This window comes from Pyrus communis, chromosome 1, assembly GCF_963583255.1.
Source record: "Pyrus communis chromosome 1, drPyrComm1.1, whole genome shotgun sequence".
NCBI classification, from domain to species: domain Eukaryota; kingdom Viridiplantae; phylum Streptophyta; class Magnoliopsida; order Rosales; family Rosaceae; genus Pyrus; species Pyrus communis.
The window spans coordinates 2974382-2989740 of NC_084803.1; the positions used below are offsets into that span (position 1 = coordinate 2974382).

Below are 15359 nucleotides of genomic sequence, written 5' to 3' on the forward strand. Positions count from 1 at the left end.
AAATTATGATCTAGTGATATTCTCCTTCACTTGTAAATGAGAGGTTTTAAGTTCGATTCTGGTCAAAAAAAAATTTGAACCACATTGTTGTTAGAAGACTTAGCTTACTCTCTTCCGGTTGGTATAGATAATATTGTTTGTTAAAAAAAAAAAAACTTTTCTTTATTACTATATTATTGTTAAGTGGGATTTCCATGTATTTCTTTAACACAATAATTAATTATTGAAATATGATTAAATTAATGAACACCAAAATACCAAAGAAAAACGAGTGGAGAGGAAACGTCGTCGTTGGAAGTACACAACGCCAGGGAAATACAACACCAATTATCCAAAAATAGTCTCCCCTGATCCTACGCTTTATCTGGTTCAGCTTCTGCTTCCTCACCACCACCGAACGAAAATGGCTCCCAGCGAGTCGGCCTCCGCCACCGAAACCCCAAAACCTCTGGCACCAAGCTTTGGAATGCTACTTTCTTCCACCAACTTCGCACCATTTCTCAGAGCATCACCGTCGTCGTCATCCTCCAAGAAGCCCCATTTTGTTCTTCCCGACATTCAAGCTTCGATTGCATCCGCCGCCGATAAGTGCTCCCAATTGCTTCACTCTCTGGTTACTCAAAACCCGCTTCTCAGCAAGCTAATCTCTTTGCGCTGCGAATTTCAAAGTATCTGCCACCAGGTATTTCTATTTCCATCTGCATTATTTCTTTCGTGATTATTTTCGATATTAATGCAACTATGCAATTGTAAACAATGCTTCCATTTTCTTCTTTGAGCTTTCCGATTCGTTAATATCGTCACACTTTAGAGAAAAACACTTCGGCTCTGATACTTTAGAGAAAAACACTTCAAACTCGATAATTTTGAGAAAAAACATTTCAATTCCGATACTTATAAAAAAAAAAAAACAAACACTTCAAGCCCGATACTTTGAGAAAACACTTCAAGCCCGATACTTTAGAGAAAACCACCTCAAGCCCGATACTTCATTGCTGGTTAGAACATGACAAGTGGTTATGATTGAACTCTTTGAAGTGTGTTTTTATTGAATTATTGTTGTTGTTGTTGTTCAGATTGGGTGCAGGAAGAACAAGCAGGTGAAGGCTTTATCAGCTCACAATTTTGCGGCGGTTTTGCCGGGAGATTCAGTGGCGGGGCTTGTGGTGGCAAACGGCATCTCCAACTTCTTGAACTTGTACAACACTCTCTTGGTTGTTAGGCTTGTCCTCACCTGGTTCCCCAACTCCCCTCCTGCCATTGTTGGCCCCCTCAGGTATTGTAATGATTTGATTTGGTTGTCATTGCTTGATATGTTACGTTGTCACACTATGAATTAGGATCTAGGACCGCGCAGTTCTGTATATTCTACTTGATCAATGCTCGTAATTTATAGTTTGACAGCATAACATGACCGATTGTTGGGTAAGAGAACGTCAAATTGATTATGATGTGGATTTGATGTGCAGCACAATATGTGATCCGTACTTGAACATATTTCGGGGGTTAATCCCCCCACTTGGAGGCTCATTGGATCTCTCTCCCATTCTGGCATTCTTGGTTTTGAATGCCTTTACAAGCACAGCTGCTGCATTACCTGCAGAGCTTCCAGCATCACCGTCGTCAGTAGCTTCCCAAGAACTCACGGCTTCTCCTACCGGAATCGCTAATCTCTCTATATGTCAAAAGAAATGGATGAAGAGGCTTCAGGGCCACAACAGCACAAGGAGCTCGGGCGGTGTCAATTAGGTTTACACACTATTATTCTCTTGTAATATCGAGTACCGAACATTAATCTTACGGCTATTCCCTTTTTTCTTGGTTTTGTACTTGGCTGAAATTGCACAAATTTTTTGCCTAGCATAAAGATAGTGGTGCTATTGATGCTTTTCATTTGTTGCTGTCTAATTTGAAAATGTAAAAGCATTTAGCATGCGACCCCAAGCCAACAAGGTTGCTGCTTTGCAAGGGGCGGGGAGGGAACGTCTTTCGTACACAGCCTTACCCTTACTTTGCAAAGAAGCTTCCACAACTCAAACCCATGACCTTTTAGTCACAAATAAACAACCTTTCCTTAACAACCAATGAATGAATATGCAAGTTTGTCTATTAGCCCACTTCTTGATGGATTTGAAGTGGACATTGTTGAAGTTTAAGATAGCACTACAATGTCATTCCAGTTGTTTGTAAGTTCTTATCTAACTTCCTGCCTAGAAAAACGTTCGAACTAAGAAGTCATATAGGCAGCTCCAACCCCTCTTTTTTGGGTTTAGACTTTAGACCTAAGTTGATTTTGGTAGTTTTGCTCCTACCCAAATCTTTTTCCTTGATAAATTGATCAACTTTTAGTGATATTTTCAACTAGGCCGACGACTTTAACATTTGTCTTTTAGCCTATTGCGCTCATGTGGGTGCGAAAAAATTATAAAATATTCAATTTAGAGTAGAGATGGTTAGCGTCAGATTTGCTATTCTACTCATACGGTAAGAGTCTTTGAAAATTCATGGGAAGCATGAGGAATTTGATTCCATTCAGCCACAACCAGTACAAATCATCTCTAAATTTTTGTTATTGGAGAATAATCTTTCCCACTCAGCCTTGCACTAGAGCCTTCGTGTTCAAGCTGCTATCTTCTCCTCTTTCAAAGAGCATCCACAGTGGACTTTTTCACCTTTTTAAGCTTCATAAGAGATCCAAGTTAGAGAACAGAAGGTGGTTTCTCCCGACTCTCCTAAGTTGGTATCATAAAATGGAACTTGGAGCGACGTGGAGGACAAGCAGGTTTTCATCGTACGAGAAGCTGGTGGCGATAGTGTTGGGCCTTCTAGCCGTGCTTTCTCCTCTCTACATCGACCGCAGAACTACAGATGATTCAGAGCTTGATTCGGAGGAGCCTATCAGCTTCGCTTCTTGGCTGCCTCTGCTGCTCTTGGTGTTGATCTTGGCCATCGCTTTGTCGCTTTTCTTAGATAGAAGCTTTTCCATGTTTGATCCTTATTGGATTCACAGAGTTGGTGGTTCTTCGAGCGGTATAACAATAATTCTCATGGTTCTGGCTTTGGTTTTGAAGTGTAAATCTTCCATTAGGAACTGGGACGCTTGAGCTCAAATCTTTTGCAGTACTTGCTCGTTTCGCTGTGTAATTTGCTCTACGTTATGCAGAACAGAGTTCATGTATTTGTGTATATAAATAAGAGTTAGCAGCTTCTTCTCTGCATTATCTTTCCAGTCATACCAAATTACGAAAAAAATTAGAACCAAATAGATCGTTCATCAATCATCATTCATCTGTAATATAGAATAAATGCTTCTTGGCAGCCATTAGCCAATAATGTACTATTTTACAACTGAAGAAAATGAATGGCATTGATCGCACCGTTCAACTCTACATACAACGAATGCCAGAAACAAAACCCAAATTACAACAGACCAAAGGGGTTCCCAGAAATAATTGGAAAACAAATCCAGTATCTTAAAAACATGATCACAAACCAAAGGCATACCACATTGCAATCAGAGCCGTGGCAAAAAATGGCCACAGATGACTGCTTCTAGACCAATCATTGGCACCACTGGCCGGGTGATTAGATTCGCTGCAGTCGTCATTAGCACCACTAAAGCATCCAGGCCTTGTTATTTTAGCCTCACCTCCCTCCGTTACAAAGCTGCTGTTAGTTTTTCCACCGCTGAACAGCACACACCAGAAATATGGAGCTACGCCATCACTGCCACTCGCAGCAGCTCCCACTTCAGTGTGGTTCTTATTGTATAGAATGTCCAAGCCCTTGCTGTTTTCAATCAAGATTGTTGAAAATGCTTCGTCAGCGTGGACATATTTGGACTGGCAGCCAATTAAACGACCGGTGATTGGAGTGAGGGTTGAGGGTTGAACACCACAGTTGGGAGCAAATGTTTCAGCAAATGCAGAATCAGCAGGCTTCTTGGCGTCAGTTCCTCCTACAGCATCGCAGTCACCTTCATACGCTTTTATGTACTGCAGGGCAATGCACGCCAAACCCTGGTTGCTGTAGAGGGATGATACTTTGTGTGCAGTTCTGTTGCTGTTAATTATATCGACTAGCTTATCCGCCGGGTTGTTAGTAACTTTGACTGCAATTTTCATTCATTAAGTCGGAGTTTATAAGTTTTTGTGAGCCTCAAGCACAATAATACCGACACAATGAATAACGAAACAAAAAGGAGAGACACTATTTGAGAGCATGTAACTGATAAGTCAAGCAGAAACCAATAAAGCGAAAATCTGAACCCAATGAAGCGAAAAACAGAACAACATGAAGTGAAAAACTGAACCCCATGAAGCAAAAAACCGAACCCTAATGAAGCAAAAACTGCCCCTATGCAGTGTAAAAAAGGAACCCAATGAAGCAAAACAACTGAACCTAATGAGAAGTGGGAAGCGAAAAACTAAACCATGTAGATTCTAAAATGTATCAAATTCGTATAAGCACAGCATCAAATTAGGGTGAAAATGAATCACCTTAGTATTAAATAGGTCCAATGCCAAATTTAGAAATCGAATTTTGGCAATGTTATTAGTTGCATTGCATCCCAATTCCCTCTGAAATCTAATCTGATGTTTTGGTCCCCATAAAACAAATCTTCAACCGAAGAGAATATTCAAATCTAATCAAAATTACGAGAAGCGGGATTCGAACTTGGATACAGAGTGGGGAGCAAACAGCTCTAGCCAACTTGGCTACGCCTGCATTCAACCGTCCCTTTAAACATAAAAATCCAAGATCTAAAATTCTAATATTGCTATGAAAAGAAGCAAGATTGTAAATGGAAAAGACTTGCCACCAATTAGATCGACCGGCTTAAAACCTAAGCTCTGGTCTTTAACAACGAAGATCTAAATCCAAAATAAACTCCAACCCATAAATTCACAGACTTTCATGCAGATACATGGATGAAAAGTGCATCCACATTGGGAAAGTACATCAAAGACAAGACATTCAAAGTTCAAACTAAAGAAACAGAAACCCAACAACCTTAAAGCAGCAGATCCAACAATTAGCACCCGCATAGAAATATATGTTCCAAATCTGAGACAGACATCACAAATTTTCCAACATTTTCTACTTACATTGTTTTCTTCCTGTAAAAAACATACATAAAGATGGAAACTTGGAATATATTTGCATTGAAGATTTGCAGGACACTTACTTTGGGTACCAGCTGAAGCAGAGACGACAAGAACAGAAACTACAAGAAAGAGAAAGAAAGTGCTGTTTGCCGCCATTGTTGCTGAGACTCAGGGGAGAGAGAGAGAGAGAGAGAGAGTTAAGGGCAGGAGAGGATGAGTGAGTAAGGTGTCGGCCTCACTTGGGTTGGAGCTTTTACTAGAACTGGACAGCTATTATTTGCAGGACCCTTATTTTCTTCATGTTTTTAAAGAAAAAATTTCGAAAAAGAAGAAAACTTGTGTTTGTGGGTTGTGGTTGTTGTGGGGGGGCCTTGTGAGAATGGTATGGACCACCAACCGGGTCACCGGGTCACCGGGTTGAACCCGTATTTGGGTATTGGATCTGTGGGTGTTCCTTCAAAGTTGAGCCATTTCTCACAACCACATTGCCAATCATTGTCAGTTTGGTAGACAACTGCTTTGCAGTGTGGCCATTTTGTTACGTGGGATGTCCAAACAACGCCTTAATTGAATTTAATTATCACCAATTATTGGTAGTTAATATAGTTTATGAATATGGGATATGAAGAGCATAATGGCATTTAATTATAATGGGTGAGTAGTTAGTTTAATATTGTATAGTAAGCATTCACATTGAGTTCAAACATTATTCCAAATATTGAATTACGAAATGTAACATGAAACTTAGACACTTTTTCTTTTAAAAAAATCGGACTATCTAGGGATTTCGCCATGACAGTTTATTTTTTTGATGCCCGGAAAGATCCATAAAAATATTTCAACATCTTCTAATCATCATTATGTGATTCACAAAAGTAAAAAACTGAACTCAAAATGTATTTTGTGAAGTACGGATCTGAAATTTATCCCCAATCATTACCCACTAGCCACCATGAAACTCACACTTGTTACTTCAGGTAAGCACATTGCCGCATACGACGCACGATACGCCTCAATTCATCAGAACTCACAATTACAATAATGCCCTTCAACATAACCCTATAGAAATTGTTAAACAGAGAATTTTCAAGGGCAAGTATGGCAATTCAGCGTAGTCGAACAGATAAGACTCGCAGGTTTCTTCACAGTTGATCTGTGTCTTTAGCATGGCCACACTGAGCAGCACCGCGCACGTTAGCACCAACCCATTCAGCTCCTCAGTTGTCCCTCTCTCGCAGCTCGTAAAGGTCGCCGCAGCATCAAAGAAGTCGCGGCGAGTGAGGTGCGCATTGCCACCCTCGAATTGGCGGGAGAGCAGACGATTGGTCTTCATCTCTCTGTCTCTCGCCCTCTCTAATCTGCTCCTTGTCCCTAACCGTACGGCTCATAAATCTTTATTCCCTGTTTGGCAGCAAAGAAAAGTAAACGCTCTTTGATCAAAATTTAACTCAAACCACGTTGTATTATTGGGTTTAATGCAGATGCTGTTGCCGGCGGATTCGACAAGTATGTGAAAAGGTAATTACAATTTTTACTTTATTTAATCAGTGTTTAGCTATTAGTACATTATCTTTCGGATACATCATACAAGCTTTAAGGTTTAGCTTTGGGAGGGGGCTAAAAGCGCTTTTGGCAAGCGCTTCTGATTGCATTTAATAGAAGGCATATTTGTCTGTTTGTTCTCTCAACTTGTACGAAGGTGTCAATTTTCTTGCTGAATTTTAATTGTAGCCGATTACCTTCTTGAAATTTTATAATTAATTAATTTTTCCCTTGAACTTTAGTTTTAATTGATTAACTCCCTGAACTTTTCTAAATAGCCAATTTCCCTTATGACGTTAGATTTTAAAAAATTTCATCCAATTTTCCATCTATCTTGATCACGGAAACATCACATTACACCGGTATGAAGGCAAAAAGGATGGAAACTTGGATGGATGAAAAATTGAATGAAAGTTTTTAAAATCTAACAGTTGTAGGGGAATTGGCCATTTATAAAATTTGAGTGGGTAATCAGCTAAAATTATAGTTCAAGGGAGAAACTAGCTAATTATAAAAGTTTAAGAGGGTAATTGGTTAAAATTAAAGTTAAGGGAGGAAATTGGCTGCTCCATACAAATTTAGGGGGGCAAATCAACAAATATCTCTTAATAGAAAAACTTCCAAGAAAGTACTTGAGTTTTTAACAAAATTTGAACGTGTTTGTCATAAAAACAGTTTTGCGTCTTATGAGCAGAAGTGTTTTTAAAGAATCAAATTCCAAATGATCCTATGGAGGACCGACCATTTGGGAATGCATTATGTACAAAGCACTTGTGGTCATAAGTGATTTTGCTAGAAGCGTTTTTGTTAGGATTACATCATTTTATTCTATTAAATCCAAGTGCTTCGAGCTCCAGAAACAATTTTATGACCTAAAAGTACTTTTTAAGTTTTTTCTGCTATACACAGTTATTATAAAGCGCTTTTAACCCATGCAAGTAGCACTGATTATACCTAAATATGATAAACTCAGGAAGAAGCTCGACCCTCTCGAGGCTTATGTGTCGCCAGTCATACTCACCCAATTACAAATCAAGGACTTGGGTAATTTCCTTTGCCTTTGTTTTCCTTCTTCATTCATTTCTCTAATGTCATTTTCGACGATTTATCGAGGCTTATATGTCAACAACTGCAGAGAAATCTCTGGAAGGTGATCAACCCCAGTTTGCTACTTGCCGGTCTCTGCTGCGTTCAGGCCCTGCAGCGTCCCTTCGCATAAATATTCGAGCTGTAAGTTGAGGATTCCTTGAATACCATCAGTCTTCATGCTTTTTTTCTTTTCCATTTGCTTTATGTTATTGCAGTTTTTTATGTGATAAACTCCTAAGAGCTTTGGAAATGTTTTCGGGAACTATAGGTGGCGCAGTATGCTTCAGATGATGGTAATGGGAAGGCTGCTTCGAGCGATGTTGATCAATGTCTCAGGTACCATTGCTTTCTTGACGAAACTATGCTTCTTCTGAACTGGGTACAGGAGCAGTCACAAGCTTATGACCGATGTCAACTAACTTTTAAGACGGAAATTGTTTCAATTTTTGAAGGGCCTTGGAGGAACTGGATTCCTTGCTTTTGCACGCAACAAGGAACGAACGAGCTCCGGTCAGTTCGATGAAGGCACAGATTGATACTGCCCTTAATGCGTTGGACAGGTGAATCTTTATCTCCCATCTTGTTTCACTTACAATGTCAGTCTCCGATTTTCTGAAAACCCGTCTTCTTTGCAGCCTCCTCAAAACTGTACCTTCGGAAGTGCTAGACAAGGGGAAGGTAGCGGCTGATTCTTACCGGAACTCGTTAGAGAACGCAGATCTTGATATTTCGGACCCGGACCTGAAGCAGTTGGAATCGATATTGTAAATACAGGAGCTATGAAAATCTCCCGACACATACACGGATGGTTTGTATACTTTGTATGGTGATACATTGTTTTTCCTTTCACGGTTTGATGCATACCTTGTACAACAAGACCTGAAACCAAATCCTTACCGGCAGACGATCCAGCTGTGACAATACACATCTTTGAAATTCCGGTTCAAAAATAGCGAATCCTTGTGGAAATTTCGGGAAGCCGAAAATGGAACTACGAAATTAATCGAGAAACGCAATTTATTGTATACACAAAGGCAGTACCAAATTCAGTACCCTATACACACAGTACTCAATCGTTTAGAATTCCACTCGTCCCGAAAAAATCGAATACAAGAAAGATGAACAATAGGTCAACATAAAAGCAAACATTACTTATTGTATGGGTTACATAAGAAGCCTATGTCTGCTACCTATACTAATACCTAAATCAAATACAAGCACAATCGATGACACCATTTACATACAAGTTCCGGGATCGATGACCACATCTGTCTGCCGGACTACAAGCCGAATCCAATAAGCCCCCGGAAGAAAAGATGCATTTCTTGCTATAATCAAGACTGTTGCAGGCTGCTGAAGATGCGCTTCAAATTAGGGCATGCAGCACGTAATTTCCCCATGCTCATCGGGCTTATCTGTCAATCATCATAAAAGACAGTATTATAAGAGGTAGGTTTTCTTACAACGATATGGCGAAGGAGAGAGAAGATTGTACTGACCTTGGGACAAAAACGAACATCAAGAGTCTCCAGCATGCTACATTTAGATATGGCAGCTTCCACTGCTGCTTCATCAATGTTGCAGGACTAATACAAAATCCCAGCAAGAAAATGAACTTAGGGAGCAGCAAACAAAATAAAACTAATTTTATAGGAAAAAAAAGAAAAAAAGAAAAGATATAAATTTAAGTCTAACTGCACCTCTCTTAAAAAAAAAATCCCCAGTTACACGCCTTTTCAACAATTTGTTTGTGGTTGAACATGAACTTTATGTGGTAATGAATATTTTTTTAAGGTGATAATCCGTATTATAACCACAAAATGCATACCTGAAGAAAGAGACTAGTCAATTTCGGACAGTCAAGCGTCAAAACTTCCAAAGAAGTACAATTGCTGAAAGAAAAAACAGAAACGTTAGTAACAAGACAAAACATCATGAAAATCAAGAACCAAACATACAAAGAGATTTTCAAACTAAACAAACAAATTACCTCAAATTAAGGAAGCAGAGGTTGAAACAAGCGACATCAACGTCCTTTAAATTTGCAGAAAGAGAAAGGTTTAATGACGACATGTGGAAACAACGTGCTGCTTGTGGAATGACAACTTTCCTAATATTTGGACAGCCTACACAGTTGAGGTTCTGCAGTAACCGGTTTGGCTGCTCAATTGGAACCTGCACATTCTCAGGTAAAAACATGCCAGATAGAGCAGCAGGTTGCCCGGCACTGCTACCCCAATTCAGGTCATGCATGTTCACACAGCCATTCAAGCTCACATGAGTTAAGTGCGTGCAAAAAGAAAGAAGCTCCTCGATAGCAGACTGACAGAGGGTTCCGTAAGACAAATCCAGTTCTTGGAGAGCTGGAAGAGCCCCTTCCTTGTAAAGAGGCTCCAAGGATGAGTCAGATAAGTACTTGCAGGCTTGTAACTTTAACACCTGGGACAAGATAAGATCCAAAAAATCATGTCAAAAAATCTGCCCAAGATTCTTCTAATTTAAGTTCAAATTAAAAACAAATAAACAAAGTATGAGTAGGAGGACCAACATGCTATGTAAAATATCATATGGTAGGAGGACCAACACGCTAAATTTAACAACAAATCAACAAAGTATGAGTTGTACAAATCACCTTAAGTTTCATACAAGACTCGAAAACTGGCTTCAAGTTCATCAAGAAAGTGTAGGACAAATCAAGCGCAATTAAATTTGGAAGGCAGCACAAAGAGTAGAGTCCATCAGAACCAACAGAGGGGCATGACATTAGAATTAAAGACTCAATCAGCGGGCATGAAGCAGCAGTTGCAGACAAGCAATCATCCCTAAGTTGACTGCATGTGCAAATTAATAGAGATTTGAGTTTAATTGAGTCTGAAACAGTAAGAGCAGAGCGGGCAGGTGAGTAGGTAAAGTATTAATAAGTAATGAAAATAACCTGCAAAAGGAAGCGTCTAGAGACGTTAATAATGGACAATTGATGGATACTTCAGCTAACACACCACATCCCTTCAGCTCAAGCAGCACCATATTCGGCGCTTCGATACTGAGCACATTCAATTTGGGACATATTCCCAAATTTAGTGACCTAAGACCAACCTGAAGAAAGGAATGAGAAAAGGATTCAGTTTTCTATTGACTGCTTAATGTCAGAATTAAAATGCAGTGAAAACAGTGTGATAAGCTCATGACTTTATATAAGGGCAACATAATGCATATTGTAAAACTCATAAATTTTCATAAAAATCTTTTTACTTTACAATCATTATATCTTACTGGACAAAATGCTGCTCTTTCAAGATGATCACAACCATCTAAAGAAACTTGTTCAATATAGGGGCAAGTCAGTTCGAGAGAAGTAATTGCCCGGCAACCAACAAGTGAGAGGCTGACTATAGAAGTGCTGCAGAATCGAACTGCGGTTAAGCTCTGGGTGAAGTAAAACATTATGTCAGCCAAAGGAAATATACATACCAAGAGACAGCTGATAACTCAACTGACCAAACAAGTAATTAAGGACGATTCAACCCTCCCTGAGTAACAGACTAACAGTCCAAGTATCAGGGGGAACAAATAACATTCAAAGAGTTTTTCACAATCCCCTACATGATTCAGGGGAATAACCAACAGGTCATGCATTTGTTGACAACATGGTTTAAACTCACAAGTTTATTGCATCAATATACAGTCTTACATAAGAACACATCAAATAATTTCAAACTGCAAAATTTTATATCATCCCATAATCTAGCGTAATCATTTCTCAACAGTATTAACTCAGGTAATAAGAAGAGATAAATTGACAAACCTCACAGTTTTCGAGAACTAATGTTTTGAGCAAAGGACACCCACCACCATCGCTGAAAACATCACATATAGAATTTGTTAAAGATTCACAATCTGTAAGGTCCACTTCTTGCAAACTTTGGCATTGCAGTGCCAGTGTGGTTAAGCTCTCTTGCTTTTGCAGAGCTAGTTTCTGCAAATTCCAAAGACAACTCATTCAGATTTCATGTGTCTAATAAAATGAACGCTAAAAGAATATTAATGGTTCTTCAAAAGATTTACCTGAAGTGAATTTGAAGTGATGTTGATACGATGGAGCACAGGACAGTTAGAGACCATTATTGATGACAGCATGATGCATCTTAGATTCAAATCAGCAAACCTGCAGGATAAATATGCAAGATTAAAAAATTTCTAAACAAGTAAGAGAAATTCTCCTCCCCAATTGGGAAGCTTTCTAGGTTTTTTCCACAAGGGAGGGGGGACTGGAAGAACATGAGCATACTTGCGACAATGTACTAGTCTAATATTCTGCAAGCGTGGAAGATCCAAGTTGACAGCAGTAAGTAGACTGCAATTGTCAAGCTCCAAAACCTACAATGAGTAATAATCAGATTAATATGTTTAAGGCATTCAGTGAGACAGCACAAAAAATACCAATACTTGAGACCAGATTTATACCTCAAGCATGTAACTATGAGATATCGCAACCATTGAAGCCGAAGTGATGCCCTCACAACTGTGAAGCTTAAGAACCGTCAACATTGGCAGTCTTACAGACTTCAAAAGGAAAACAATGCACAGAAGCATGTCAAATAAAACTAAATCCAAAATATTGCTAATAAAAAAAGGGCAGCGGAAACCATTACAAACTAACCTCAAGGGATATATTTGGACAGTATGACGCATTGAGAACATGGAGATTAGCACAAGTAAGAGCAATCTCACGTAGAGTTTCATCACTAACACATGAACAATTTGACATATCTAAAGACTCTAATTGAGGGCATGAAGTTGCCGCTGAACGAATTGCAGCATCTGAAAGCTTGTGGCAAGAGCCTATATCAACATCATGCAAAAGAGGGCTATTAAGAACAGCCTGCGCCATGTTACTGCGCTTCAATGACAGAGTTTCGAGTTGCGGACACCTGCAGAAAATCAGATTTAGCACAAAATGTAACCAAGCAGACAGTATGTAACAATTCAATTATAACTAAAAAAATCACCTGATGGATATGCGCATAACACGACATTTTGTTAATTGAAGATGACAGAGTCTATCATGGTTTATAGGTATCTCCTGGATACCATTCCCGAGAGTAGCATCATTGATGATCAAGCTTTTCAACATTTGACAGTCTGCCAAGGAATGGAAAAAGATGTCCCCTAGTTGCCCTTTACCTAGGATTAAAACCTCAAGATTCCTGAGAAACAAAAAAAAAATTAAGTTACGTGAACTGGAAACTATATAAAAGAATAAATAGAAGAGCATAAATATTTAGAAAAGCAATTTACCTCAATGAAGAGATAGCTTTCATGACAAGCAAGTGAATAGCAGGGGTACCAGAAATATTCAATTCAGTGGCATTGGGATACCGCCAACATACATCCTCAACTGTAGTTGCATATAAAATGAGTAATAAGCCCACAATTTTATATGATATTAAAATTCACACACATTAGAATTTACAAATGGAAACTAAAATTATACAAACTGAACAAACACATTAACCATGTCGCATAAACTATGAGTACTAACCACCCAACATTTAATCTAATAAATGAATACTTCCCAAATGCATTATCCATATCATATGCTATGTCATAACACAAGCAGTAAAATTGCATACAGAAAAAGAGGGTGACCCCAAGCCAACAAGGCTCCCTGCTTTGCAAGGGCATACAAAAAACCAACCAAAACATGGAAAACCATTACACATTTTAGAGGGGGAGAAGACAACATTCGGCCCAAAACACATCAGTGACCAGTGGAACAAATTCTCTACTTACTTGGCAGTTAGCACAATAAATCTTCAGTTTTTATACTTAATAGCAGTGAACCACAAAAAAAACAGTAGAACTCACATTGATCCACAGATATACTTCGATTCTCAAAATTCAGACACCTCCAGAAATCTTCATGAGCACTAGCAGATCGCCACTGCCTGCAGACTATTGCAGCTCGGCAAAGATGAATGTGGTCCAAGAAAGAGAAAACCTGACAATAAGGAGAATATGATATTAACAATAGTAATTATAATAACATAGTTGGGACCAAAAGTGATAATAGCCCTTCATTATATGCACTTTACGCGAGGCTATGCTTACCATATGTAATAGGTCATCTGTAAGATCCATCCGAACTTCTAAATCTTCTGTTTTTGAGGTGCCACTATTATCCCCTTCATCATCCTTACCACTTCCAGAATCAAAGGGACCCTCCTCACCACCATTATTAGTAGTAGTATCTTGAAAGAATGTCTCACTCTTAAATGGAACAAAAGAGCTCTGATTTATTCTGTAGTCTCTGTCTGCAGATGAACTGGAATTTCCCGCACCTGAAGACATTGCCATTGCATAATGGAAATCACTGCAAGAACAAACGTTGCGGACAATCATGAGCATCTTTATTCCCAGCTGACAATCAGATTATACTGAAACCAAATAAAAGATAAGCATATACCACATACTCATTAGGTTAAAGTAAATTATTCCCAGCTGACAATCAAATTATACTGGAACCAAATAAAAGATAAGCATATACCACATACTCATTAGGTTAAAGTAAATTATTCCCAGCTGACAATCAAATTATACTGGAACCAAATATTCTAAAACATATAAACCTCTAAACTATTAGTAATGAAACTAATCAGTTAATCTTACATCCCCAATTATTCACCCAGTAGCTATTAAAGGTCAATATTTTTGTAACCCCATAGAAAATTACCTAAAATCTACCAATCAATCAACATTGAGAGCAAAACCCACAAAAATTAGAGAGAGAAAGAGAGTTACAGTGAGAAACTCACTGATTAAAGGATTGAACTTTGGCTCGCTTACGGTGCGAATCGTGATCACCACCATCGTCTGCAGCCGAGCTACTCTCGCCTTCGGAAAGCCGAGGGTTCCCAATTGAGGCCCTCAACGACGCAAGAGCGCCAACACACACAGACTCGTCCCACTGAGCACCGCCGCCGCGCATTGCCTGAACCATCCCTTCAAACAATCTCAGATGGTCGTCACGGCCGCGCTCATTCCCCACCAGCCCCAAACTCTGAGCATTGCCGTCAATTTCGTCGCCATTCCCAACGGCGACCTCCGAATTGCCGTCATTTCCGAAATCCCCCTCGTTCATGATCGCCTTCGCCTCGCTATCGTCCTCTTCGGGTTCGTCTCCTTGGGTGAAGCATAGGCAGCACCAAATCTTCATGCACTCGAAGAGCAAACCCCTCGGGACCTCGGCAAACCCTAGCTCTCGATCCGACGCATCTCCATCCCCCTTCCGACTCCTTCCCAAAAATTAAAACCCTAATTGTCGCAGAAACGGCTTTTGAAACCCTAGAAATTTGAGGACCGTCGATTCGAATTTTTTTGATTTGGATTTTCAATACGAATTTCAACACGAATTGATCGATATCTACATTAATATACAGACTTGAATTGGGAAATTGAGAGGAAGAGAGGGAATTTCAGCGGATCTGACCGGGGATCCTCCTGAAAGTGCTTATTTGCGGCGAGGTGCTTTTTTAGTGTACCCTCGAAAGTGCTTTTGAAAATAATCTCTCTGTTTATTTTTCTACTTGGAAATGAAACTGCAGGTCTTGCAATAAGAGA

The 15359-nt window shown here is 39.4% G+C and overlaps 5 protein-coding genes across 5 annotated transcripts; 3 read left to right on the top strand and 2 right to left on the bottom strand.

Annotated features, from left to right (window-relative positions):
* The first annotated feature begins 321 nt into the window (after positions 1–321).
* Positions 322–1893, top strand: LOC137745437 (ylmG homolog protein 2, chloroplastic). The gene is made up of 3 exons (XM_068485404.1): positions 322–682; positions 1077–1276; positions 1470–1893. The coding sequence occupies exons 1-3, from the start codon at positions 404–406 to the stop codon at positions 1747–1749; spliced, it is 759 nt and encodes a 252-aa protein (XP_068341505.1). The 5' UTR covers positions 322–403; the 3' UTR covers positions 1750–1893.
* Positions 1894–2532: 639 nt separating this feature from the next.
* Positions 2533–3218, top strand: LOC137707655 (uncharacterized). The gene has a single exon (XM_068446569.1). The coding sequence runs from the start codon at positions 2751–2753 to the stop codon at positions 3102–3104; it is 354 nt and encodes a 117-aa protein (XP_068302670.1). The 5' UTR covers positions 2533–2750; the 3' UTR covers positions 3105–3218.
* A 34-nt stretch (positions 3219–3252) lies between these two features.
* On the bottom strand, positions 3253–5438 carry LOC137707646 (uncharacterized). The gene is made up of 2 exons (XM_068446562.1): positions 5189–5438; positions 3253–4111 (listed from the first exon to the last, which is right to left on the bottom strand). Exons 1-2 carry the CDS (start codon positions 5262–5264, stop codon positions 3486–3488), a joined length of 702 nt encoding a protein of 233 aa, XP_068302663.1. The 5' UTR covers positions 5265–5438; the 3' UTR covers positions 3253–3485.
* Positions 5439–6248: 810 nt separating this feature from the next.
* LOC137732673 (uncharacterized) lies at positions 6249–8609 on the top strand. The gene is made up of 7 exons (XM_068471972.1): positions 6249–6485; positions 6590–6626; positions 7624–7694; positions 7786–7880; positions 8008–8075; positions 8192–8299; positions 8375–8609. The coding sequence occupies exons 1-7, from the start codon at positions 6275–6277 to the stop codon at positions 8505–8507; spliced, it is 723 nt and encodes a 240-aa protein (XP_068328073.1). The 5' UTR covers positions 6249–6274; the 3' UTR covers positions 8508–8609.
* A 129-nt stretch (positions 8610–8738) lies between these two features.
* LOC137732666 (F-box/LRR-repeat protein 15-like) lies at positions 8739–15359 on the bottom strand. Its single transcript, XM_068471966.1, has 17 exons — positions 14555–15359; positions 13851–14112; positions 13608–13740; positions 13038–13137; positions 12749–12946; positions 12400–12670; positions 12204–12302; positions 12028–12116; positions 11805–11904; positions 11545–11715; positions 11013–11165; positions 10675–10835; positions 10372–10570; positions 9730–10178; positions 9568–9631; positions 9239–9325; positions 8739–9154 (listed from the first exon to the last, which is right to left on the bottom strand). The coding sequence occupies exons 1-17, from the start codon at positions 14953–14955 to the stop codon at positions 9074–9076; spliced, it is 3018 nt and encodes a 1005-aa protein (XP_068328067.1). The 5' UTR covers positions 14956–15359; the 3' UTR covers positions 8739–9073.

What these genes read in the sequence shown, in the direction of transcription:
- LOC137732666 (XM_068471966.1), bottom strand. Translation starts at nt 14,955, where the DNA reads ATGAAGATTTGGTGCTGCCTATGCTTCACCCAAGGAGACGAACCCGAA. An exon ending in AGACTAGTACATTGTCGCAA is followed by an intron (nt 11,905 to 12,027) that starts GTATGCTCATGT and finishes TTTATCCTGCAG; the next exon opens with GTTTGCTGATTTGAATCTAA. An exon ending in CTAGACGCTTCCTTTTGCAG is followed by an intron (nt 10,571 to 10,674) that starts GTTATTTTCATT and finishes TTGCACATGCAG; the next exon opens with TCAACTTAGGGATGATTGCT.
- LOC137745437 (XM_068485404.1), top strand. Translation starts at nt 404, where the DNA reads ATGGCTCCCAGCGAGTCGGCCTCCGCCACCGAAACCCCAAAACCTCTG. An exon ending in TTCAAAGTATCTGCCACCAG is followed by an intron (nt 683 to 1,076) that starts GTATTTCTATTT and finishes GTTGTTGTTCAG; the next exon opens with ATTGGGTGCAGGAAGAACAA. An exon ending in GCCATTGTTGGCCCCCTCAG is followed by an intron (nt 1,277 to 1,469) that starts GTATTGTAATGA and finishes TTTGATGTGCAG; the next exon opens with CACAATATGTGATCCGTACT.
- LOC137707655 (XM_068446569.1), top strand. Translation starts at nt 2,751, where the DNA reads ATGGAACTTGGAGCGACGTGGAGGACAAGCAGGTTTTCATCGTACGAG.
- LOC137732673 (XM_068471972.1), top strand. Translation starts at nt 6,275, where the DNA reads ATGGCCACACTGAGCAGCACCGCGCACGTTAGCACCAACCCATTCAGC. An exon ending in TTCGCATAAATATTCGAGCT is followed by an intron (nt 7,881 to 8,007) that starts GTAAGTTGAGGA and finishes CGGGAACTATAG; the next exon opens with GTGGCGCAGTATGCTTCAGA. An exon ending in GATGTTGATCAATGTCTCAG is followed by an intron (nt 8,076 to 8,191) that starts GTACCATTGCTT and finishes CAATTTTTGAAG; the next exon opens with GGCCTTGGAGGAACTGGATT.
- LOC137707646 (XM_068446562.1), bottom strand. Translation starts at nt 5,264, where the DNA reads ATGGCGGCAAACAGCACTTTCTTTCTCTTTCTTGTAGTTTCTGTTCTT. An exon ending in TGCTTCAGCTGGTACCCAAA is followed by an intron (nt 4,112 to 5,188) that starts GTAAGTGTCCTG and finishes TGAAAATTGCAG; the next exon opens with TCAAAGTTACTAACAACCCG.